The sequence below is a fragment of the Bipolaris victoriae genome (genome assembly GCF_000527765.1).
Source record: "Bipolaris victoriae FI3 unplaced genomic scaffold scaffold_43, whole genome shotgun sequence".
NCBI classification, from domain to species: Eukaryota; Fungi; Ascomycota; class Dothideomycetes; order Pleosporales; family Pleosporaceae; genus Bipolaris; species Bipolaris victoriae.
The window spans coordinates 83576-107280 of NW_014575349.1; the positions used below are offsets into that span (position 1 = coordinate 83576).

Genomic DNA, 23705 nt, shown 5'->3' on the forward strand with positions numbered 1-23705 from the left:
TGAATAAAACTCGTATTGTCGTGAAAGGATGATGGAGTTGCATGTTGCTTCGCAAACGGACTATTGTGTCCTTGTTGATGTCGACGAGTTGTTGAGTTGAGATAGAGACGCGAACGAGTTTGTCATTGCCGAGTAGGCGGCTGATGGCAGTGCGTTGGTTGAAGATGTGGACGAGGCACTGTTGCTTCGGACTTGAAGATTGAGAGTGTGGCAGCTGTCGCATCGATCGTTGAGGCGGTTGCAACGGCCTCGGCAGCCTCGCTCGTAGTTGGCGCAGGAGAACATTGTGACTTGAGAGGGTTGAGGTGTTGTCGAGGTGTTGTGATGGATAGTGGTAGCAGTGGTGATGATGACGATGTGATGTTGTAGTAGCGTGAAGTGGCTGCGTTTATGTATTGCTCGGAGTTAATAGCGTGTTGTTGGCCTTTTGGGAATCCTTCAAGCCGAGGGCGAGACTTCGTAATATATGGGGCAGACGATAGCGAACGCCCGATGATGTAGACAGGCAGTTGCAGATATGCAGGGTAATTATTGCGTACTTGGGCCGAAAGAGTAGCCGTAATCGATGGTGTCAGTTGGCGTCGCTTGGGTGCATGCAGAACGGGCCCAATATAGTGCCTTAGTTGCCGGATCTAGCCAGGGAGGAAATGGATAGTCGGGCTGACAAAGTCAAGAGATGGGATGGATGATTTGTGGACAAGGTGTGTGTGTGTGTGTGTGTGTGTGTGTGTGTGTGTGTGTGTGGACGGGCGGCTTATATCTTGAGCTTGCAGATTAGGAGGAACCTGCGGGTCTGGAAGCTAGTAGTGCTATCTCTTATATCCAAACTTGACGTATATGAAGGCAAAACCTTCCGTAACGCTGGAGGCTGCAAGAGGCTCATGACAGTTGACGCGTCCAAGGGAAGAGTGTGTCATCGTAGATTATACAGTGGAGAGACCCGCGGCCAGACTGCACTTGGCCAGTGCGTTCTCACTCGCCAGCCCAGGGTCTCGGCGGAGACCCTGGCCTCGTTGCCCATCGACCCAACCAAGCGCCCAAATCTTGATTTCTGCCAAAGCCGTGACTTCCGGCAATCATCATCGTGTGGCTTGCACCAAGCCATTCTTTCACCGGACATGGACGGTGTACAAACCTACATACGTACCCAACACCCGCCCCGCCGCGAATACTGACGTTTCCCGCCATTTGGTGACTCTGACATTGTGCTGGCAACCCGGAGGGTACGTGCCATACCTAGCGACTGTTTCAAGCGACGATGTGCTACAGGGACCGGGCTGGTAAGCCATGTTTCGCTCAATTTCTCTCAGGCGGCCTTACGGGGCTGAGGGCTTACTCTGTACTTACTTGCTCACCGCGCAGAAACGTGCATCTGCATTCGTCCTCACCTTCGTCCAGACGTGCCAGAAGCCTCTAGAGTAGACCTAAGCCCTTTGCGATTACGCAGTGCCGCAGTCTGGGCGTCTCACCCTTCACATGTCCCTCGTCCGCCGTGACCTCTCCTGACCCTATTTACCCGGCCTGCAGCTCGCAAAGTCAACCATGGCCATCAAAAGGCACCAAATTTCGGACTTTGATAACGATTCCATGTCCGATCTCTGCCGCGTGGGTGCGGATGCGGACTACGGACCCTCCTACCGCTCTTCGCCACCTCAGCACCTCCCGTTCGCGGCTCGAGGCATTAATATGAGGATCAGCGTTCCCACCTATAGAACCAGACTTTCGCCTTGTGGCCTTAGCTATGTCCGACACACATCCTCCGCACAATCTGGCCAGATTCTGTGGAGCGTGCAATCTTTCTGCTGCCGTGGAAATTTGGTCCACGCTAATACCTGCTTCGCCTGCGTCCGTAGCCACGCAACCACTACCATATTCTTGCTTGTTGGCCAGCCAGCCCCATTATTTCCGCGCGGCCATATGCACCTTTTGTTCCTTTTCCCATGGGAAAGTCGCCTTGGGGTCGGCGTGAGCGACCCGATAAGCTGGGCGAGACTAGTGCTGGCAATCAACGGTTTGATATCCTGTCACGTGAGCAGGCGGACCAGATTGTATCCACGCCACACCCTCGCCACATGTTTCTAGTGGCCTCTGGTTTCATCCTAAAAATACCGATTGCGATAAAGCCGGTGAAAGTGTTCCATACATCATGCGTGTTGTTTGACCTTGTCCTCTGAGCTTTGTGACTAGCCTTGACCACTAAGATTCACCAGTAAGAGTGTAATTCTCTTTGACTTTGATACGTACGACATCTCGTACGACATCCCCTATCGGCCCTTGGGGGTAAAAGCCGAATTTGCACATGCTTAGAAATTGATCGAGAAGCTTGTGAGTTCTCGTTATGTTGACTACCGTCGTCTACTATGTTAGGACTGTTTCGAGCTCCTCGGGATTATGAGAAAACCAGTTAAAAAAGATGATGTTACCATTGCAACGGTGCAACTACCGACAATCAACACGACACAACTTGACAATATTGTTTGCTTACTTCTCTCACGCATAACCCGGCAAACGCGTAGAGTTTTGCGTACCTGCTTACAACCTGCATTTTTATGATGATTGACTTACAACTAGTGCGATGCTTAGAGTGCATAGATCCACTTGAACATGTTCGAATCCCATGAACTCGCACGCACGTATGAATGATCACATATGTAAGTTTGGCTGTAGGGTTAAACCCAGCGATTGAACTACAGGTTGCGTTCAGGGTGAGATTAGGTTCCGTCAAGAAGGTAAGAGCACATGGCGGCATTGCGTAAATCTATCGATTGCTCCGTAACAAAATTCAAGGCGTCAATCCGAGAGTATTCTACTATCAGCCTATGGAGGCGTTGGGGTGGCCATCACCGGTGTCTGCCAGTAGGCATGTGCTTCCATAGCAGGGGTGGCTGTCGAAGTATTGTCGTCAAGGCATCTGCCAAACCATCCTTTAGTAGTGCACGTCGTCGTGGTTGGCTCACTGGATGTAGTCGTAATAGTAGCAGTGGCCGTAGTGGTGGTTGTTGTTGTTACGTCTTTGCAACCAAACCAGCCAGGCTGTACAAGTCAGCAATGTTTGCAAGATTAATCGACTAGGAAAACATACTGTCTGACAAGTGCTTGTGCTCGTTGTAGCAGTCGATGAGCTAGACAATGTTGTCGACATCATGGTAGTTGTCGCATCCCGGCATCCCCACCATCCAGGCGTCTGGCATGTTTCTGTCCGGGTCCTTGAGTAGGTGGTACTTGTTGCTGTTGTTGCGCTCGTTGTCGGCTGCTTATGTGTGCCGTTTTCGAACTTCCACAAGTAACAATCAACACACCCTACATCCTCTTCTTGACATATTGCCGCTTCGTCGTATTTCATATAAACGTTCTCGATGGCGTACCTCAAGCTGTGCGTCTGGGTGCTTTGTCTCCAGCCCCAATCTTTAACCACGTCGTATGCACACTTCCTTCCGGCATGGCAAAGTGTTTCGAATGCATAGCCGCCGATTGAACAAAAGCTTGTAGCTCCATTACAAGTTCCCATATACACCGGGTCAGCTGTGTGTCCAAAATGAAAGACTCCCGTGTCTTTGCTGGGTGGAACAACGTCGCTAGCTGCCGGTAGTCCTAAGCGCTTCGCTGCCAGAGCCTGGGGATAAGCCTCAAATGTCACAGCAGGAATGCCATGTTGGAGACTGATCAAAGACGCAAGTACTCCACCTAAGCTATGTCCGGTTGTCATTACGTGGGAATTCGGGTAGAGCTTCATCACTTCTTGATAGAGCTCGAGAGTTGCGACATAGTACCGGTTTGGCTTCCGCAACTCGTCCTTTACACATTGTTCATCACAGGTATAAGTACCCGTTTGACAGTCACACACTTTGCGCCACAGGTAGGTACCACCCTGACCGCAGCAACAGGATCCGTAAAGATTGTCGTTTTCCTTGTCGTGCACAGAGGTTCCGTTGCCTTCGAACATGGCTACCGTAGTTCCTTTAACGGCAAGGATGATGGTGGAGTTGGTGTCATCGCTGAATACATGGCCGCGGATGCCGCTATCATCCCAACCAAAAGGAATGGAAGTGTCATAGTCTTCATCCACATCCATCCACCCGGGATCATCGCGTCCAACCTTGTACGCATCCTCCGACATATTTGCAAAACTGATGATGGTTTCCTTATCTTTAATATCCGGACCCGGAATGTCTTCGGCCATCCAAATGGGAGACATGGGTATTTGGCTATCATAGCTGTTGAACGATGGCCTTTGGATCTTTACTGGTGCCGTCTTGATGGCGAAGGGTCCGACATGGGAATCGACACCGGCAGCTGCAAAGTGCTCCGGTGTGACATCAAACCTTCTCGCACGCGGCCCAGGTTGGCCGACACCGTGATTTATGACATGTCGCAATCTGAAGCTGTTTGGCCTCGGTGATGAATTGGTAGTTGCCGCGTCCGCTAAAGCCGTGGACCCACGGGAGTGGCCAAAGTTGGTATAGGCCCAAAAGATACCCGCTATCAGAGCGAACTGCACAAGGATACCAACGGCAAGGAGAGAACGCGAGGGCCTGCCTCGAGTATTATGAGATGAAGTGTGAAATGACATGATATGGGAGCACTACAGGAGAGATGAAGGGGCGAGTGCTGAGGTGTTATGATAAGCGCGTCGACGACGGCCAAGTCGCCGCCTTCCGCACGGTCGTGGCTCGTGATCGAGACGCTACGACAAAACAGGTTAGTCGGCTTTCCACGTCATCTGCTTTCACCCACGCGCACCGCTCATCTGCTGCCTGGAGATTCTGTCATCTCATGTATGATCAAGCTCAACGCTTGCGGACGGTAAAATAGCATTCCGCCGTCAAGAGTTGCAGTGTTGCACTGGCGTGGCGGTCTGGGCGTCCCGAAAGCGTAAGAAATAGATGCAAGCTAATGCATCGTGTCCGTCTCCAGCCTAAAAAATAAGCTAAGAATGTTCGACCGTTATCCAGTTGTGCTTTTGATTGATCAAACATGTTGGGGGTTTAGTTATGAAAGACAAGTCCAGACCGTGAAATGATGAGGTCCAGTCTGTGTTAGCAAAGCACTCGTGAAGATCGGAAAGCAGTGTTTGCAGGAGAGCAAGAACACCTAACTATTTTGCTGATGCTGTTAAGCTATGTTGCGAAGTTCTGTAGGGAAAAAGCAAGGATAGTGGAGTTACAATATTTCGAGGTTTCATAGGAATTTCTATATTGGTGGTTCAGATACTTCAGGCTATATCACCCTCCGTTTTGCGCGCTCTTTTCGATGCAGGTACTATCTCTCTTCTCAAAGTAAATACAGGTTCCTCTTGTCATTCATCTTCGACCAGATGACCAGATTGAGAGATTCCACGCTGAAACATATATGGGTTTATTTGAATCCCCGACTGTTGTTGTAGGTCCTCTAGTCAATCGCTCAGCCCGACTGATGAAATGTACAGGACATATCGAGCGATACGGGAAGGTGTTTTTGGTATCGAGGAACCTGTAGAGCCGCCTTGAAAAGCATGATATCTGTTGGTATAGCACCTGATGCCGTTCTGCCGCTTGTGGTGGTTTCATGTTCCGGTATCGTAGACCCAGAACCTCTATTTCAGCACGCCGTTTTCATTGTCCATCAGCGACGGTTGAACGATCGAAGATGAGAAGGCAGCTTCCGAAAATGGCGAAGCCTAGTACAGGACGCCGAACTGCTGAGGTTTGCTTGGATCCAGCGGTGCCATTGATTGTACCTTCTGATCCGTAGTACATTACTGTTTTCTCTGAAGTTTCCATCTTTACATACTCATACTTTGACACCTCTATTTCGTTTCTGCTTTCGAATCCTCAGCGTCCGCACAAGATTGACGATAATCATGACCGCCATGATGGCCGTGATAACAAGAATACACGCGAGCGGCGCCAGAATAGAGAAAACCGAAAAGACGAAAGATGCCATACTAAAGGAGTGGTTGTCTCCGAGGGACTGTGTGGAAAGCCCGACCTGCATCGCTGAGAGGACAATCGTCGTGTATGCGAACCAAGTGATGAGGCTGTTGATATTCTCGCGCATGAACGATCCATACGTAGTACAACCGCTAAGATACCCGCGTATCTCGCCCATGACCAAGCGGTATATCCAGTTCAGCCGCCCAAGACGTAGCTCGCCATATATGAAGCGTTGGTTGACACCTATGTGGCCTTCCATGATATCTACCGATGAAGCGAGAGCTGAGTTGAAAGGTGCTACCTGCGGGAGGGTGCAGATAATGTCGCTCACAAGCGCCGACCACCCAGCCCAGGTTATCTCTTTGGGAATGAGTCCGTGGAAGATAGCCAAGTTGTAGTCGACCTCTCGTTCAATGAGCGCAACGTACGACAACAGGAAGCCAAGTGCCGTCTTGTACACATGTTGACGGGGACAGATTTCCGTTTGCCAGAATACCGGGCAAAAAAGGAAACGGGGTAATGGCTTGATAAGAATGGAAGAGGATTTGGAAGAGGACCAGATAAGATGTAAATCCAGTTGCTCCGTCACCATAATCTCCCTTCCTTTGACGATCTGGTAATGGAGTGGCCGGGGTGCTGTTGGGAGTCCGACAAGCCATAGCCAGTTATGGATCTCGTTCAACCTGCTGACATCGAGTTCGATGTCAAGAAACGCGCCAATATCGGCGGTGACAGGTTCGATCATATAGTTTCTGCGGAACGTTGCTGGTAGTAAGGACACCTCTGGTTGTACGATGCCATCAGGATTTGAGGTTTTCAGGGGCGCCGTGCGAAATGGCACAGGTAGCTGTTCACTCGCAGCTTGCGAATACATTTTTTCGAGCGACATTCAATCGAGGAGCGATCTGTGGTCTTGCTAGAAGAGAGCATAGTAGCACTGAAGAGAGCGACACGGCGCAATCATGTAGAAAACCATGGCGCGCTGCGGATTCCCACACTGCCACAACGGTGGAATTTCTCGCCTAGCCCTGTCTCGTAAAGCTGGGGTTGTTCCAAATTGCCGAGCTTTATTGATATTGTTATACCAAAAAGGTGCACGCCAGTGCTGACAAACTGAGTCACGTCTTTCTCCTTTGGGAAATTTCGCCCCCAAAATCTTTCCGCCCCCAACATCAGGGCGTATATGCCAAGGCCTGGGGCCAGTATGCAGGAGTCTCCAAAAATTGCAGTCGCGCATTTTTTCTACAACAGATAACGAAAACAAAGCGATCTTTGTTTTTCAGTACATACTGGAAATTCCTGGATCAAGTGTTCGCGATGGCTTCGGCCGCGAAGGCTCAGCATTCGAAGTTCGATGCCCAGGTTAGTAGTGCCAGTATTTCTCCATGCATTTGCTGAAGAAATAGTCTTTCAACCCTGGATTGAATGTTGTATATCCAAATGATGAACAATCGTCGGTCAAGTTGTCGGTCAAGGTCGAGTATGTCACCATGCATGCTATTTTGAACCTGAATAACAAATGCTGGCAGAATCATTGCCATCCCCGGTCTTGGAGCGGACCCTGAATACACATGGAAGAAAGACAAGGTGCATTGGCTGCGAGATGCCAATATGCTGCCAAAAAAGATCCCACATGCTAAGATTAGCGTCTTCCAGTACCAATCACAATGGTTTGGAAAGGGATCTGTCGACGAAAGGATAGACAATGTGGCAAACAAGCTGCTTCACAGTCTAGATCGCTCAAGAGTAGTGGGTGTTGAATGCCACCCTATCTGGTTCCCTGCTGATATCCACCAAGAACGAAGCAAAGACGCCTATCATCTTCATTGCTCATTGCCTGGGTGGCATCATCTTAGAAAAAGCTCTACTCATGGCACGATCGCGTCAACGAGACTTTCCAAATGTCTACCCCTGGGTTGCCGGCTGCTTCTTCCTAGGCACTCCATTTCATGGTACATCCAGTCAGTCAAAAGCACTGGTTTTAGCATCCATGGCTGAGCTTGCTGGCTGGGGTACTCCATCATCCCTTCTCAAAGTCCTTGAGAAAGACTCAGAGATCCTGCGAAGTATGCTTACAGAGTTTTCTTTTATGGCGAGAGACGCTCAGATTCGGCTACTCTGCTTCTGGGAAGAGAACGACAGTGATCTCGTCAACTATATGGTAAAAGGTATCTCGTGGCTCAAAAAGAAGGAGCGCATTGTTGATCAAGATTCTGCAACCATCGAGTCATTTGAGAGCCTCTCTCTCATGTCGGATCATTTCCAACTGAACAAGTATCCCGGACCGAAGGACGGAAACTTCACTGCTGTATCTGATGAGATCAGAGAAATAGCAAACAAAGCAGACAGTATCATCAAAACGCGCCAAAACATGCTGCGGCAATCGCAGGTAGATGATCGCACGTATCATAGTATGATAGACGCTTTGGGAAAAGGATTTGTGGATATTGAAGCAGCCATGAAGGGCTCTTACCGGGAAGCGAAAAGCACCAAACTCTCATCTATCTTGGAACTTGCCAATTTCCAGCAATGGAGAACCTCGGATACCAATCATGTCTTCTGGATTCATGGAAAGGCCGGAACAGGCCAAGGTGCTATCGCATCTTCGGCTCTAGAGTACCTGAACCAAGGTGCTGACCACAACTCATTAGTTGCATCTTTTTACTGTGACCAAAGTGACAGGATGAGGCGCACTCTGAAGGGTTTGTTACAAATAATTGTTCGTCAGTTACTGGATATCGACCAAGACCTTGCACGCCACCTTCTCCTAGACTCTCGGGGCAGCAGAGATGTCGGGAGCCAAATCTTTGACCCGGAAGAAATGTTGAAGATACCTGCACTGTGGACAGCCCTGCAAAAGATGGCTGAGGATATCCGGAACTCAAGGATATATATCATTGTGTATGGCGTAGAGCAACTGGCGGAAGATTCATTGGAACACTTCCTTGCATACATGGGAGGAGCAATTGAGCCCACAACCGCGAGCCATAACGACGAAGATTTTCGGCCTATCAAATGGCTCCTGCTTAACCGCAGTGGTCGCCCGAGCATTGAGAAATGTTTGAAGGGTAAGGTGCCAGAGATTGATCTTAACGATGCAGACAACTCCGCTCAAGTTAGCGACGACCTCAAAGCACACATATCTGTGCGTGTGGATGAACTTGCCCTTCCAGCTTCTTTGGCGTATTTTGTGAAACGCCACATCTACCTTCGCGCCGAGGACAACTGGATCTATGTTAGTCTCGTCGTACGAGAATTGAAGAACGCATGGAAACCAGGACGTACGCACTATGCCGAGATTAGAAAACTGCTAGAGTCATTCCCATATGGTCTCACCGACATGTTTGAACACATTCGAAAGCGGATTCTTAGCCCGCAAGCTGAAGGATACGAATATACAAAGGAGATACTTCGTTGTCGAGTCCTATCATACATAGCTCCAACGATGCGAGAGCTTGCTGTCATGGCTGGACTGCCTCATGACGACCTAGAAGATCTTGAAACGCTGAAAGAATACGTAGTACGATGTGGAGCATTCCTTACCTTGAGAGGCAACGACTGGGATCTGGACAACAGTACTGTTGAATGGATTGACATATCTGCTGCAGAACACCTTGCGGTATATGCCAAATATGATCTTTCGCTAGACCTCGACGATGTGCAGCACGGTATCATTGCTCTGCGCTCATTAGAGTACATCTACCAGGCCATCGAAGTACAGGATGTATCGGTCGACGATGCCGAACAGGAAGAGACTGAGGCCGCCATTGACGCAGAGAACACACCATATCGAGCAGATACTGACTCTGATGAGTCCGACTCTGATGACATGAGCGATGCATCCTCAGCTCAGAGCGATGACGAGACTGAAGACCTTCTTGATGTCGACCTCAGATACCCCGTTCGTTATTGGGTAGAACACGCGAAACGGGCGCCGCCTGATGTTCTTGAGGAATTCAACTTTAGCCATCCCTTTTGGCAGAAAGACTCCAAAGATCGTCAGAAATGGTGGAATACTATCCGGGAAGTACACGGTATGGAAGGTCAAGAAGATATTTCGTCTCTTCACGTAGCAGTGATTCTCGAATTTCCTGCTTTGGTCGACCACCTCATAAACCTCAACGGAACCCCCAACATACATGAGCAAGACTCTTTAGGCTTTCAACCTCTCTACTATGCTTGCGAAAATGGAAACGAAGAGATCATCAACATTCTGCTTGGCGCAGGTGCAGATGTTGATTTCGTAAGCTCTGATGGAAGCCCAACAGCATTGCATGCTGCCTGCAGGAATGGCCACTACGACATTGTCAAAATTTTACTCGACCGCAACGCTAGCGTAAACGCTCCCTCTCCTGAATATGGCACAGCGCTCTACGCAGCTGTTGGTAGCCTTGATAACCGCATTGTTGAGCTTTTGCTGGATCATAACGCCGAGGTAAACATTCCTGGTGGACCGCACCGACGAGCACTGAACCTCGCTGCCTTTTCTGGAAATCTGGATGCCGTGCGTATTCTGATTGAACGGGGTGCAGATATTGACCCCAATGAGGAGTATTGGTACGTAGTGTTCATATCTGAGTTAGCACTGGAGCACATACTGACTAGAATCTCCAATGGATAGGTATGGCTCTGCACTTGGTGCTGCTGTGCGACGCGGACATGCTGGTGTTGTCCGTTATCTTCTTTCAAAATCGTGGAACCCCCAACTTCAAATCAAAACCTACCGAAGTTTACTGAGCGCTGCAGCCACCTACAATCACTTGGAGGTCTTTGAGTTATTGTTGAAAGATGAACACCGAGTTTTGATTCTAGAACAAGCCCTACAGGCAGCTGCTCAGAAGGGCTACGCTCCAATCGTGGCCGCGATATTGAACCGGGATTCGGAGCTTTCATCTTGCTCGCTGAGACATCAGAGGTCATTCTCACTAGCGGCTTTCTACGGTAGAACGGAAGTCTTGAGACTGCTATATCCCCGAGGAATCGATCAAGCACAACTCGATGAGGCTTTATACGAAGCTACCGACAATAAACATCTGGAGACCGTTAAGCTTCTTTTGGAGTTCGGTGCGGACCCAAACGTCGAGGGTCCTATGTAAGTGTGCCAAGCACATATTGTAACCAAATGCTGACCGATTTCAAGCTACGGGTTCGCATTAGCAGCTAGCGCGTAAGTATGAGCTATCTTTGAGACTTTGGAGGACGATGGATGATTTCTTCAAATACCCCTCCAGCGAGCTTTCCTGCCAGAGCTTGCATAACAAACCTTCACTTTCACCGGGCTACCTCTTTTTTCCACTACCTCAACAGAATGCTCGAGATTAGGACTGGCCATTGAAATCATGCTGACTGTAATCCAGATACGATGGCACGATGGAGATCATGAAAGCCCTGCTAGACAAAGGAGCTGATGTCAATAAACTTGGAGGGGACTATGGTACAGCTCTTCAGGTATATCCCACAATTGACGTAGCAGTCTTTCGATGCTGACTCTCTAGGCGGCTGCATGGTTCGGCGATGCCGACAACGTGAAGTTATTACTGGATCGTGGAGCCAAAACCAACACTGCACCCATTGGTTACTACGGCCATGAACTACAAGGTAAACACTCTTCTATTGGACTAGTGCTTCTTGCTAACTTGTGATACCCAGCTGCCGTGCATACGGGTAATGAAGCCACCATTCGCCTTCTTATTGAACATGGAGCGGATGTCAATGCCTTTGCGGGCCACTTTTCATACGCCATAATTGCAGCAGTTGAACAAGGTGACAGTACTGCGACCAGGATTCTGCTCGAACACGGCGCTCATGTGAACGTGCGTGGCGGCGAAGACAACTGGCCCGTGATCTCGCTCGCTGCCTCAACTCTACTCACCGAAGATCTGGAGCTTATCATCAAGAACGTCTCAGATATAGATGCAGCCTGTGCTAGGGGAACGACTGCCCTGATCAACTGCGCGGATGCATGCGATATCGAAGGCCTGAGATTTCTGTTGGCGCATGGTGCTAATGTACATATCTCAAGCGAGAAATATGGCACTGCACTTCACGCAGCCGCGTAAGTACCTCGTCTTATAGCTCGAGCACCGCTGACAAGAATATAGCGCCGAGGGCGATGAAGATTGCTGCGAAGTCTTGCTCGAAGCAGGCGCCAATGTCAACGCTATCGGAGGCCCATATGGAACAGCCCTGCAGGCCGCTGCCTGGGCTGGAGACATTGAGACTATACATGTCCTTGTTAAAGCAGGTGCCGACATCACAATCACTGAACCCATTTCGGGCACATATGGAACGGCTCTCCAAGCCGCGTGTGCTGCTGGCTGGTTGAACGTTGTGCAAGAACTCTTGAAGCACAATGCTGCAGTTAATGTCCGACCAGCTAATGGCATGTTTGGAGGAGCATTGTCTGCAGCTGCAGCTGGTGGACATAGAAAAATTGTGAAGCTTCTCATCAAACATCATGCTGATGTTAATGCCAGTGGAGGCCTTCACGGCTTCCCGATCCTTGCTGCTGCCCAGTCTGGTGTTTTATCCGTTGTTGAGTATTTGCTCAACAACGGTGCAAATGCTACAGCTTCAGGAGGCCTACTTGGATCAACTGTGGCGGCTGCTGTCAAAGGTAACAACATTGACGTTGTCAGAAAGTTAATAGAACACGGAGCGGATGTCCATGCAAAGGGAGGAAAATACGGTGACGCTCTCCAGACCGCTGCGATGAAAGCCGAACTGCCTATGATTGACGAAATTCTCGATAGGGCAATCGAGCTTGTTAATCATAAAGATGGCAAGTATCGTACAGCTCTGATAGCAGCTTCTTACTTCAACCGCATGGATGTCGTCAACAAGTTGCTGGACGCTGGAGCAGATTTCCGTGTTCAAGGAGGGGTTTATCGGAATGCCATCGCTGCTGCTTCCATCCGTGGAAACAAAGCTATCCTGGACCGATACCTGACTATGAAACCTCCGGATCATCTGCTCGATGAAGCACTCGTCGAGGCTTGCGCCTATCGCCAAGCTGCTTGCGTGGATGCATTGCTCAAAGCAGGTGCTAATGTATACGCTCGCCATCAAACTCGGGGCTCCGCATCTGACGCTATCGATGCGCCCGAGGAAAAAGATTACAATTCTGATCTCGAGGAAGACAACTTGGATTCAGATGCTGCATCGGAAAATAAGGAAGACGAAAACGAAAACGAAAACGAAAACGAAGACAAAGAGGAAGAGAAATGGGTAGGTGACAACGTCTCGGTATCCGGTCAGACGGATGATGGCAGCGTAACAGACTTGCAACTGGAAGAAAATGTTTCTGAAGAGGCGAAAATACGGAAGCTGTTGAAGGAGGCTCAAGACCGCTGTAAGCGCAATCCGACCGTCAAGCGTTTCAGAACAGTGAAATATGGCCATATTCCACCCAGTCTGAGTGTAGGGTCACATTCCCATTCGTCAGCACCACCACTGCCATCAAATGCGAGGTATGGTACATATGAAGCTGCAGATTCTGCAGACCACTACGGAGTTCCATACGGCCAGCACTCGCAAAGTTCATCGAGCCTACCTTATCATATACGATCAAGAACTACAGAAACCATAACTGAGGCTGAACACGAAACACCATATCCTTCAATAGGCACAAGGGGAGGTACATTTCCGCTTGAAAATTCCGCTTATCAGGATTTCGACGTACAACCGCCAGGTCCTTTGCGTACAAAATCCCCGGAAGCTATTGTCTCACGACGAGAATCTGCCCCGTTGCCTAATTCACAACGACCAAACCCACTGACAGGCACTTCTGCTGCACCTCAACCTAATGTACAACCCTCAAAGAAAGGCAGTGCTGATCATGGGCTTAAGAGGCAGAGCAAAGTTGTCAACCGGAAATCTGTTGCAAACCTGGAAGCACTCACTAGGTATCAGCAGCAGCATCAACAGTCAAGCTACTCGATGGATAGGCCACCCTTGCATTCTTCAATCTCTGAACAAGATCATGAAGTAGACATCCAGCCTTCTCGTCCACCACCACACCATATGTCTGGCTCCTATGATTCACAAATCACTCCCATCGCCATAAGAAACGAGTCATATCCTCCACGAATTCCGCATCGGAAATCCCAACAATTCGCTCAATCCCAGCCATATGGATACCCAGGGCTCTCACAACCGACGCAGGGACCATATTGCCCTTATCCACAAGGCTCTTCGGCACAGCAGCCCTATGTACCCTATCCCCAACATGCTGAGATTTCTTCTCCATCATCGACCCAAGGTAGCCAGTACACAGGAAATAGTAGCCAGTACCAACCCTGGGACACCCCTCCTTCCAGCGTAAGCGGCTTCACCAGTACGCAAAATACGAAAGAAACGAGAGAAAATCGATGGGCGAGCGGAGGATACGATGGCGAAGGATACGATGACGAAGGATACAGCTGAGTGATCAACAAGAACATTTCAGTCCACACAAATAGCTTTTTTCCTAGTTAATTTTGTACATCAATGCAACGATACCCCCTCTCCAACCCTTCCTTGGACTATTCACGAAGCATCCCAAACCTACTAGCCACAAGAAGCACCTAAGCAAGTTTCCCCTCCCTAATAAGCCGACTCAACGTCTCATTTCCCACCGTCCACTCCTTAAACTCCCACGTATACTTCTCCACTAGCAAATCACTCACCATCCGCCCAAACACCACCTCTCCCCACGGATTCAAATGCGTGCGGTCCCTCGCCGTGCTACCGTTTCCCACCCAGTTATACGTGTCAGCACCTGCTTGCCCAATCGCGTTGACGTACGCCGTCGATGCCTTGTTGAGATCGATGAAATGCAGGTTGCTCGACGTAGCGACGTCGATTGTGAGTGCGCTTTCTCTAGCGAGGTTTTCGATGACGCGGTCGGTGGTTGTGTTGAAGGTGCGGCGTGTGAGTGGTGTGACGAGGATGGGTATTGCGCCTGAGTTCTTAACTTCCGAAGCGAAGGTTGCGAGGTTGGTGCGGTATTGGGCTGGGGAGACGCCTGAGGTTTCTTTTTGGTCGTTGTGGCCGAACTTTGTTACTGTTAGCTTCGATATTTCTTTGGAGTTTTTGAAAGAGGCGAGGATGGTTACCTGGATTGTGACGTAGACTTTGTAGTTTTGCTTGTGGGTTGATATGTCGTTGATTACTCGGCCCCAGTCGCCGCCTGCGCGGAAGGATGCTGTTGTCGCACCGCTATGTCCGTAGTTTTTGCCGGAAGATCCTGGAGCGACGGTCTTGGAAAGGAATGCATCGCCCCATCCTCCGCTGGTGGCTGTTGTTGAGTCGCCGGCTAGGAGCCAATATATGGGTTTGATGGCGGCATCGCGTACTAAGCTGCTTGGTGCTGCGAGAGAAAGAGGTAGTAAGGATATTAGGATAAAACGCATGACTGGGGCTGCAATATATTTCCTCTTGTTTGGAAATCCGACGATTGATAAAAGATGTCGATTATTTAAAGTAGTAAGAAAGGCCCTGCTTGCAACAGTACGCCTTTACATCTGTAGTCGTCTCATATTTATACCGCTGACGGCGGAAATAGTAGTACGCATTTTCCATCATGTATTTAATTTAAGGGATTCATACTAGATCATCACTATGCTCTCAGTAGTATAAGAAACGGTTCTATTGTCGGCAGTTCTTCCTAAAGTTGTCGTAGAGATACTAAATAATTCGTGCAATTACTTTGGCGGGGAAACATTGCGGGGGTGCATTGCCGATCACCAGGAACCTCGCGGTAATTTGATCCGAGAGATCCGTCTTTGAGGATAGATCCTCATAGTGCAATGTAGGTACACTATTTGCTCAGGATACGGACTAGAGAGTTTCTAATCAGAAGACTAGATGGCTGCCGCGTGAATGTGATTGATCAGATATTTGGCAGCTCACGAGCAAAGACGCCTTAGGAGCTGCAGGACGGTGTTGCCGTATACATCCACACAAAAGACACGGTAGGTAATCAAATCCCTCTCATTCTCAAGATAGTGGCAATAAGCCTTGTCTCCTAATGATATATCTAAGTAGGGATAGAACTAAACGACACGGAAGCTAGTTGAGACGCGATATCCGATCCGCCTCTGGCTCGCCAGGCAGCAACACAACTCAAAATCATTTAGCAAGCTCTCGAATATACCGCATATTTCCAGTCGACACTTTCCTAGAAATCCTTATTTGGCGATATGTCGCTTACCGCCGTAGCATCGGCCATTCTTCCACCGGCCCACTTACTCACTTACTCCGCTTTGATTGGGACGGAACTGTATCAGACCTTCATAGTAACGAAGATTACCTACAGAGCGCTACCTAGGCCGGCATTTGTGGGTTTGCAAAAGAAACTCTTCCCAGCCTACTTCAATGCCCAATACCTGCTTTTGCTCGCCGTCGCGCTGACACGTCCACCTTATGGACCATTCTCATCGTTCGGAGAAATGGCCAGCTTCATTCCTTTTGCAATAGCCGGAGTGACTGCAGGATTAAACTTGACCCTGTATGGGCCTCGGTCTAGGGCTTTGATGATTGAGAAGGCAACTCAAGGTACGTGGAGCTCCTGTGTGATTCGTTGCTCGAGACCGTAACAGGATCTTTGAGGCGAAATTCCAGTGGGCTGTTTGTACGACATGCAACTAATGCAAGGAACAGCAACACGCGATTCAAAGAGTGAGGAAATGCTAGTGTTGAATAGGGCGTTTTCTCGTGCGCATGCGATGAGCATTCATCTAAATCTGATAACAATTGGCGCAACGCTTTGGTATGGTTGGCAGCTGGCTTCAAAGCTGCAATTTTAGGGCTATTATGATCTTTGAAAATAGACGAGTGGATGAATTAGCGGGCTTGTCAATTCAGAGGTAGAAGGAGTGCAAATATCAGGGACTCAGAAGCGGTTAATGGGTCATCGTCGAAGGCCTCCTACTATGTATCATAGGAGATCCCATTGCTTGGCTTGTCTCGCAGATCAAAACAACAGAAGAACCAGTAAACGCTGACTTGTTTACGATGTCTTTAGTGATGCTTGCATTGTTCCAATGGAGATGGAATTGTGTAACTGGTAAGGCGACCACGGGTCCCCGCGTCTCCGCCCCCAGCCTAAAGCAGTTAGACTGGTCGAGGAACGGGTAGGAATGTTTTCTCCGTTCCGTGTCGTGTTGAACACTCTCCCCGACCCCCTACTTTTGCTGCAACTTCCACACGAATAATTTTGAATGCGGGAAAACGAGGGGAATTCCGCTGCAAAGGCGGAGCAGCCAAGGACTCTACAAGCGTGTCAACGCTGTCGGAATCTGAAAACCAAATGTTTGCCGAGTAGGCAATCCGGTCGATGCCAGAGGTACTACTTGCTCCACCATAGCTATGGATGCGAAAGTTCCTCAAAGATGGTTTAATTATGTCAGAAATGTGCTAAAATAACATAGGTGTTCCACTTCCGGAAACGAGTGCGTCTGGGCTGACGCGCCCCGACGAGCAAGAAAGCTACGTGCCCCTTCGTAAGTCGGCGTCTGCCATTAGCATCTCCTGGGTCTTACTCCATTTAGACGCATTGCTCAAGTTGAACAAAAGATTGATGGGCTTGTAGCCAAACTCGTCTGTGCATCTGGAAATGAAATCACGGCTAGCTCAGGGTTCATTCCACCTGCCGTTCCACCAAAGACGACAAGACCAGTTGTCACAGGAGGTTGGATGTCTGTTGAATCCCAATCAGAAGCACTCTTAAGGAGAACTTCGGACGATGCTGAAGTTGACCGCCAATACCTCGAAGAAATCCGTGGTATACATGGCTTCGATGATCGACAAACTGCTGGTCAACCTTCTGAAGGTCCATTCAGGCAGACAAAGCGACTCGAAGACCCCATAGATGATGAGCTTGTCCGGAGTCTGCTTGTTTCAGGCGAAGCAGAATCGTTGATGAAGGAATTTCGTTCCATGTCGATTACATTTCCATTTGTTGTTATATCTCAACAACTCTCCAGCACCGACCTGCATGCAGAGAGGCCAATGCTTTTCCTTGCAATAATGACAGCAGCATCGTGGAAGGATTACTCGCAACAGAGGAGGCTTGATACAATATACCGCACGGAACTCGCTCATCGCACAATGGTCCGTCCTCGGAAGACGCTTGGGCTAGTACAGAGCGTTCTTGTTTATCTATCCTGGTACTTGTCCTCTACGTGAATAGCTTGCGATATGCTGAACACAAAAGGTACCATTTTGTTTTCAGCCACAAGACGCAACAGATCTTCTTCCTACACCACCTTGTGATTGGACTGGCACTTGACATTGGTCTCCACCAAGATTACCAACCAATCGATTTTACCCCTCCACTACGGGGTAGGCCCTCACCGCCATCTAGAAAAGATTTACGAGAAAGGCAAAGAACATTCCTTGGTTGCTACTACATTTCGTCCATGTATGTTCTTCTCAATGAGTGTTTGGTACTTTGTTGACATTATGCAGGGTAGGCGGTGCTTTTCAAAAGCCGAATCTACTCAAGCATACACATTTCATGACCGAAGCGGCTGAAAGCTTGGGAAAAGAACTAGAGTATGAATCCGATGAAGTCATTAGCCACCTGATCTCCCTGCGACAGATTGAGGAGCAAATACAAGACATTCTGTTTACGGCAGATACGGCGCAACTGTCACTATCTGACGGACGCATGCTTATGCATTTGCGTTCTATAGAAGGCCAACTTGATGCATGGAAAGCACGATCCTGTTGCTCTGCATCTCAAAGATGTAAGTATCTTTCTACGTCAAAGGAATTACCTGGGCTTCGCTTATATTACACAGTGCTCGAGCTTTCCTTCTCTTTCAGTAAGACACTGTTGCACAGCATCTCCCTTCGCCCACATGCACTGAACGTTCCCCCGCCACCACAATCGGCACAGCTCAACTCTTTGTTCTCTGCACTGGAAGCTGGGAAGAAATTCTTGGATACTCTTCTATCTTTTCCAGCTAACGAGTACCATTTCATATCGTTCTCTGAGTGGATGCGTTTGCCGTCGGTCATCATGACGGTAGCCAGGCTGTGTATGCCTAACGATGACCATGCTGCCTGCGGCTGGGATGCACAAGCAGCTCAAGAGCGAGTGCGTCTTGAGCTGTGTCTCGAATCTCTTTGCTTCCGAATGCAAAAACTATCAACATACGACGAGGTGAAGCAGCCCCACAGCGACTTCTGGCGAGCGATGTGTTTCATGATGGACTTGACGAAGACTTGGTATATCCGTAAGATCCGACCGAAAGCACCAATGCAGAAACCTATGCAATCTCCATTAAGGGCGACGACGGAGACAGGTACGGCCGAGGCCTCGTGTCCAATCTCTGCCATGTCAACTGTATGCCCTATGCATGGATCAGAGGCGCAGTACCCCGCACTGGCTGATGCGAACTTCACGTGCGAAGGCAGTGCGGAGATGGATGGCGCTGCCAATGGGAGCAGTGACCCGTTTGCGCTAATGAGAAGTGCAGATTTCGACATCGAGCAGTTCTTCGATATGGCCGGAGGCATCTGGGGTGACCAATGCTATGTCAGCTACTCAGACATGGCTTTTGGTAGTGGTGCGTCATTCTAGCATTTGGTAGGCAAGATCAGATGATTAGCCTAGCGCTACACACTGGGAAAAGAAATTACTTACTAGCCTCGGCGTTTGTTGCGCAATTCTTTTCGTAAATGGATCCAGGACAGGCCTATACCACGTGTTGTCAGCCCCGGCGACCACACCTCTAAATGTAACCCAAAGACACCAACTTGGTGCACCCATGACAGAGCATCACCACGGGGTGATGGTGAGATGGACCAAGTGAGAAGAGAAAATAGTCATACACCACTGGAGCTTTACGCTTGGGCCTACTCGCATACCAAGATGAAATATGATTGCTTCGGACGACTCGACCACATTCGTGCAAGTTCTCGGTGGCTTACAGCGTGACCGAAGCATACCACAATCGAAGATCCAGCTGGCGGCGATCAGTGCCAGCTTTTGTCCACAGAAGAACGCTACTGATGAAGCTTGGAAAGCATAGGTATGGGAAGTCTTCACGTTACACATCCCTATTTGCTAGCCTAAGAGCTTGGGATAGCTCAGGTAGTAGGGATACGAGTAGGGTAGTTATGGCTTCCCGGCAGTATATGTGGCGTGGGTGATCACTCTTACGCTAAAGCAGTTCACGAGATGTCAGGTTAGGCACTAAAAACGCAATGCTCTGGCTCGCGCCCCAACCGCGAAAACGTCTCTGGGCGCTTCGTGCGCATGGCTTAAGCACTAAGTGCTAGCATGTGAGACCTTTTTACGAGGGTCACGTGCTTGGAGCCCTACATAGACAGTAGTTCCCGTACTGCTGCTTACCATTCTTCATCGCTCTATGCTGACAGCTACTAGTAGGTTCTATCCAATACCAGCTCGCAGCCTCGCCATGGCGCAATCCCACCACCCCGCAAGTCAGCATTGCCAGGCACGAGTGCATCTCCCGTGCTTCTTTGACATGGGCCTTCCCGATCGGGCCGCAAGATGGTGGTGATGGTTTCCGCGCTGTGGTTGGCTGCCACCATTTAACTGCCATTGCTGACTCTTGGCGAGCAGGCGCCGACCGCTAACCGGTTTACCCACCCCGGCAGGGCCATCGCATTGTGACATCAGCTGGACCCTTGTATTCACGCCTTGAATTCCACGTTGTTGACGACGCGTTTTGCTGTCATCCATGTATAAATCTCCTTGTTATCTCCATGCATTACGCGTCTAAGCATTGACTTTACCTCGAAGCATCCTTCGCATTGTCGGCTTCTTCTTTCTCTCTTCACCTTTTAAACAACAGCGCCCTCGATATACTTATCCTTGTTTTTTTTTTGCTTCTACACCTGTTATCCTAGGAATTGACAACCGTCCAACATGAAGGCGTTCAAGAGTTTCTTGAACAAACGTCGCCAGAGCTTCCAGAACCGCAAATCGAAACCGGCAGAACAACCTTCCGCCCCTGCCAAAGCCGACAGTCTCATCGAGACGTCAGCACCAGCGCCAGCGCCGGCGTCCCAGGCCAATGGTGACCAACAACAAGTGTTAGCTGAAGCTGCCCCCGGAACCCTTCAGCTCGCACTCCAGAACAAGTCTAGCTCCAGCACAGTATATGCATACATCACTGGCCTCGCCCTCGAGCGGGGAAACACGCCGATTTTTATCCAGTCAGACGGCCAGACTGTGTACTATCCCGTAGGGCCCAGTGAGATCCTGCAACCACTCCAGGCTGACGTCGCCATTCCGCTCGGTAACCCCGGGAATACTGTTAATGTCAGAATACCAAAGATTGCTGGTGGTCGCATCTGGTTCAGCATCGGTGCGAAGCTCACCTTCCGGCTCAACCCCGGCCCTGCTGTCGTCGAGCCCAGCGTAACCAACCCTAGTGATCCAAACTTCAACATCGACTGGACCTTCTGCGAATTTACCTACAACGATGCACAGCTTTTTGCTAACATCAGTTATGTCGACTTTGTCAGCATCCCAGTTGCGATGAGCCTTACCAACACCCAAGGTCAGACGCAGAGCGTACCAGGCATGGGCCCTGATGGACCGAAAGTGTTGCAGGACAGACTACGCGCCCAAGCAAAAAGTGATGGGCGCCCTTGGGACAAGTTGATTTACGAGAATAATGGCCGTGCATTGCGAGTTCTGAGTCCGAACAACCTACTTGTCGGCAATGCGGATGCGTGGGGTAATTACTGGGATGGCTACGTCCAAGCAGTGTGGAACAAGTTCCGCAATGAAGATATGATCATCAACACACAAGCTGCTGCTGGTAACCTGCGAGGTCGCGTCCAGGGCAACGAGCTTCAGCTTGGCGAGGCGGGTTCTTTCACTGCGCCGACAGCAAGAGACATTTTTACTTGCAGCACTGGACCTTTCCAAACCGGTTCCAACCAGGCTCGCAATGCAGTCATTCCTCGTCTTGCAGCTGCCTTCAACAGAAGTATTCTACTCAACACACCTGGCAATCAATTTCCTAATGGCAGCAACCCAAGCCAATACTACAAAGACCCGACGACGAACCACTACTCACGCATTTTGCACGAGATTCAGAAGGATGGACGCGGTTACGCTTTCCCCTACGATGATGTAGTCCCAGACGGTGGTCAGGATGTTGCAGGAACCATCTTTGATGGAAGCCCGCAGCTGTTTACAATTGCTGTAGGCGGTAATCAGTAGTGTGATTGCTGCATTGCTAGGTGTTGTTCATGTTTGTCATGGTACAAAGAATGGGAGTCTGTTGTTTGAGACAGCGGTTTTAGCAAGCATCCTTCATCACTATATACCTCTTCACTGTATTTTTTCTTCGTCCTAGAATTCCACCATCTTTACATCGAGGCGTCATTGCCTAGCTTATAGAATATCAAAGCCTGTTTGTATATACCAAACTGTATTCTGCTCACTCATGTCAGTACATACTTTTGTCGGGAAATTATCCATGCACTTTTCATGGGGCCCTCACCTGTACATTGGAATATGACGGCTGACACTCACTAAGGCGCACTAATTGTGTATTTTCACTGTCAATAAAAGTTCCACATGGGCGGAATTCACGACGAATTACCGAAAGAGGGTTGTGAAAGCACAGAATGTGATTCTAAGTGGGCATGGCTTCGACACTGTGTTGCTAATAGTAGGCAGTGTCGCCTGTTCTAACCGGGCAACCATGAATTCACTATGTCAACACACCGTTCACTGTACAGTGGCGGATATACAACACTCACTAAGTTCTCATGGAACTTACGACTATATATTTCGAATGCTCGTTTCTCCTATATACTATATTCAGGTCATTCAACTACAACTACATTAACCAAAATCACCATTACGACTCTAACAAAATCCACACTTCAAAGACTATTCATAAATCAAACAGAATCTACCACCATGTGCCAAGGTTGCATTAACCTCAACGCCGCGGAGCCTTCGGAGCTCCCCGAGCTATACCAACAGGCTGTAGCGAAACTAATCGAGCACGGCAAGAAACTGCTCAAACACTGCACCGAGATGGAGGACTACTACCGCTCGATGGGCTATTGCTATCACACTTCGCAGCTCACTAGGCGCGAAGCAATGGCCGACTGTCCCACCCACGGCCCTCAACTGCTCAATCTCGAAGAAGCCTTCGACCTCGACGACCCAGAGGATTACCACATCCTCTTCAAACCAATGGAGACCAGCATAACCCTCCTGAAGGAAGTGATCTCAGACGCCGAACATATCCCATCCAACCCCCCAACCCCCCAACTCGCCGAACTCCTCACCAACTCGCTCCAACCCAAACTCCACACCGCCCACATCACAATAAACAACATGCGCACATACTTTAACCGCATAAACTTCTACACCACCACCCTCCGCTCACTTACCTGCCAGTCCAGCGGCACACACTCACTCAACACCAACAACGAAACCCCCTGGCACCACTGCAAGCTCAACATGCGCACCGGCCAGTGGGAACTCGAGTCCATGGCGGAAGAATGGACTGATTACCTAAATTGGGTCACTTGTTTGCCGGAGACGCAGGTGTGGGTGCGGAAGGGGGAGGACGCGAAGGAGATTGCGCTGAGGTGGTTGGGAAGGTTTGTTGTTGTGGATTTGGTGTTGGCGGATATTAATTGAGGGGTTGTGGGGATTGGAGGGAAGGTTTTTCTGTGTTGGTTGTTTTGGTAGATGGGTTTGGGTAGAATGTTTGGAAAGGTGTTAGGGCGTGCTTTGGGATGTTGTTTCTGAGATACGGATAGATTTCATTTACGGGAGGATAGCAAGAAGAATACATT

At 49.4% G+C, this 23705-nt stretch overlaps 12 protein-coding genes across 12 annotated transcripts; 7 read left to right on the forward strand and 5 right to left on the reverse strand.

The window, feature by feature from the left end:
• Positions 1 to 78: 78 nt before the first annotated feature.
• Positions 79 to 285, reverse strand: COCVIDRAFT_57968 (hypothetical protein; the record flags this gene model as incomplete). The annotated part of the gene is made up of 1 exon (XM_014701064.1): positions 79 to 285. A coding segment is annotated over one exon (207 nt), but the record flags the coding sequence as incomplete, so codon positions are not given.
• A 1251-nt stretch (positions 286 to 1536) lies between these two features.
• Positions 1537 to 1716, reverse strand: COCVIDRAFT_99556 (hypothetical protein; the record flags this gene model as incomplete). Its single annotated transcript, XM_014701065.1, has 1 exon — positions 1537 to 1716. A coding segment is annotated over one exon (180 nt), but the record flags the coding sequence as incomplete, so codon positions are not given.
• A 1101-nt stretch (positions 1717 to 2817) lies between these two features.
• Positions 2818 to 4570, reverse strand: COCVIDRAFT_26709 (hypothetical protein; the record flags this gene model as incomplete). Its single annotated transcript, XM_014701026.1, has 2 exons — positions 2818 to 3033; positions 3083 to 4570. The coding sequence occupies 2 exons, from the start codon at positions 4568 to 4570 to the stop codon at positions 2818 to 2820; spliced, it is 1704 nt and encodes a 567-aa protein (XP_014556512.1).
• A 1199-nt stretch (positions 4571 to 5769) lies between these two features.
• Positions 5770 to 6786, reverse strand: COCVIDRAFT_99564 (hypothetical protein; the record flags this gene model as incomplete). Its single annotated transcript, XM_014701066.1, has 1 exon — positions 5770 to 6786. The coding sequence occupies one exon, from the start codon at positions 6784 to 6786 to the stop codon at positions 5770 to 5772; it is 1017 nt and encodes a 338-aa protein (XP_014556552.1).
• A 4117-nt stretch (positions 6787 to 10903) lies between these two features.
• Positions 10904 to 11593, forward strand: COCVIDRAFT_54487 (hypothetical protein; the record flags this gene model as incomplete). The annotated part of the gene is made up of 5 exons (XM_014701067.1): positions 10904 to 11004; positions 11053 to 11079; positions 11270 to 11360; positions 11408 to 11510; positions 11562 to 11593. Coding segments are annotated over 5 exons (354 nt in total), but the record flags the coding sequence as incomplete, so codon positions are not given.
• A 505-nt stretch (positions 11594 to 12098) lies between these two features.
• COCVIDRAFT_53475 (hypothetical protein) lies at positions 12099 to 13685 on the forward strand (the record flags this gene model as incomplete). The annotated part of the gene is made up of 1 exon (XM_014701068.1): positions 12099 to 13685. A coding segment is annotated over one exon (1587 nt), but the record flags the coding sequence as incomplete, so codon positions are not given.
• A 791-nt stretch (positions 13686 to 14476) lies between these two features.
• COCVIDRAFT_99529 (carbohydrate esterase family 12 protein) lies at positions 14477 to 15304 on the reverse strand (the record flags this gene model as incomplete). Its single annotated transcript, XM_014701069.1, has 2 exons — positions 14477 to 14947; positions 15008 to 15304. The coding sequence occupies 2 exons, from the start codon at positions 15302 to 15304 to the stop codon at positions 14477 to 14479; spliced, it is 768 nt and encodes a 255-aa protein (XP_014556555.1).
• A 789-nt stretch (positions 15305 to 16093) lies between these two features.
• COCVIDRAFT_99597 (hypothetical protein) lies at positions 16094 to 16699 on the forward strand (the record flags this gene model as incomplete). Its single annotated transcript, XM_014701070.1, has 2 exons — positions 16094 to 16472; positions 16554 to 16699. The coding sequence occupies 2 exons, from the start codon at positions 16094 to 16096 to the stop codon at positions 16697 to 16699; spliced, it is 525 nt and encodes a 174-aa protein (XP_014556556.1).
• Positions 16700 to 17113: 414 nt separating this feature from the next.
• On the forward strand, positions 17114 to 19482 carry COCVIDRAFT_37862 (hypothetical protein; the record flags this gene model as incomplete). Its single annotated transcript, XM_014701071.1, has 6 exons — positions 17114 to 17238; positions 17324 to 17395; positions 17444 to 18061; positions 18109 to 18315; positions 18363 to 18643; positions 18698 to 19482. 6 exons carry the CDS (start codon positions 17114 to 17116, stop codon positions 19480 to 19482), a joined length of 2088 nt encoding a protein of 695 aa, XP_014556557.1.
• A 790-nt stretch (positions 19483 to 20272) lies between these two features.
• Positions 20273 to 20428, forward strand: COCVIDRAFT_99594 (hypothetical protein; the record flags this gene model as incomplete). Its single annotated transcript, XM_014701072.1, has 1 exon — positions 20273 to 20428. One exon carries the CDS (start codon positions 20273 to 20275, stop codon positions 20426 to 20428), a length of 156 nt encoding a protein of 51 aa, XP_014556558.1.
• A 368-nt stretch (positions 20429 to 20796) lies between these two features.
• COCVIDRAFT_26714 (glycoside hydrolase family 64 protein) lies at positions 20797 to 22104 on the forward strand (the record flags this gene model as incomplete). Its single annotated transcript, XM_014701027.1, has 1 exon — positions 20797 to 22104. The coding sequence occupies one exon, from the start codon at positions 20797 to 20799 to the stop codon at positions 22102 to 22104; it is 1308 nt and encodes a 435-aa protein (XP_014556513.1).
• Positions 22105 to 22812: 708 nt separating this feature from the next.
• Positions 22813 to 23547, forward strand: COCVIDRAFT_37864 (hypothetical protein; the record flags this gene model as incomplete). The annotated part of the gene is made up of 1 exon (XM_014701073.1): positions 22813 to 23547. One exon carries the CDS (start codon positions 22813 to 22815, stop codon positions 23545 to 23547), a length of 735 nt encoding a protein of 244 aa, XP_014556559.1.
• Positions 23548 to 23705: the final 158 nt, after the last annotated feature.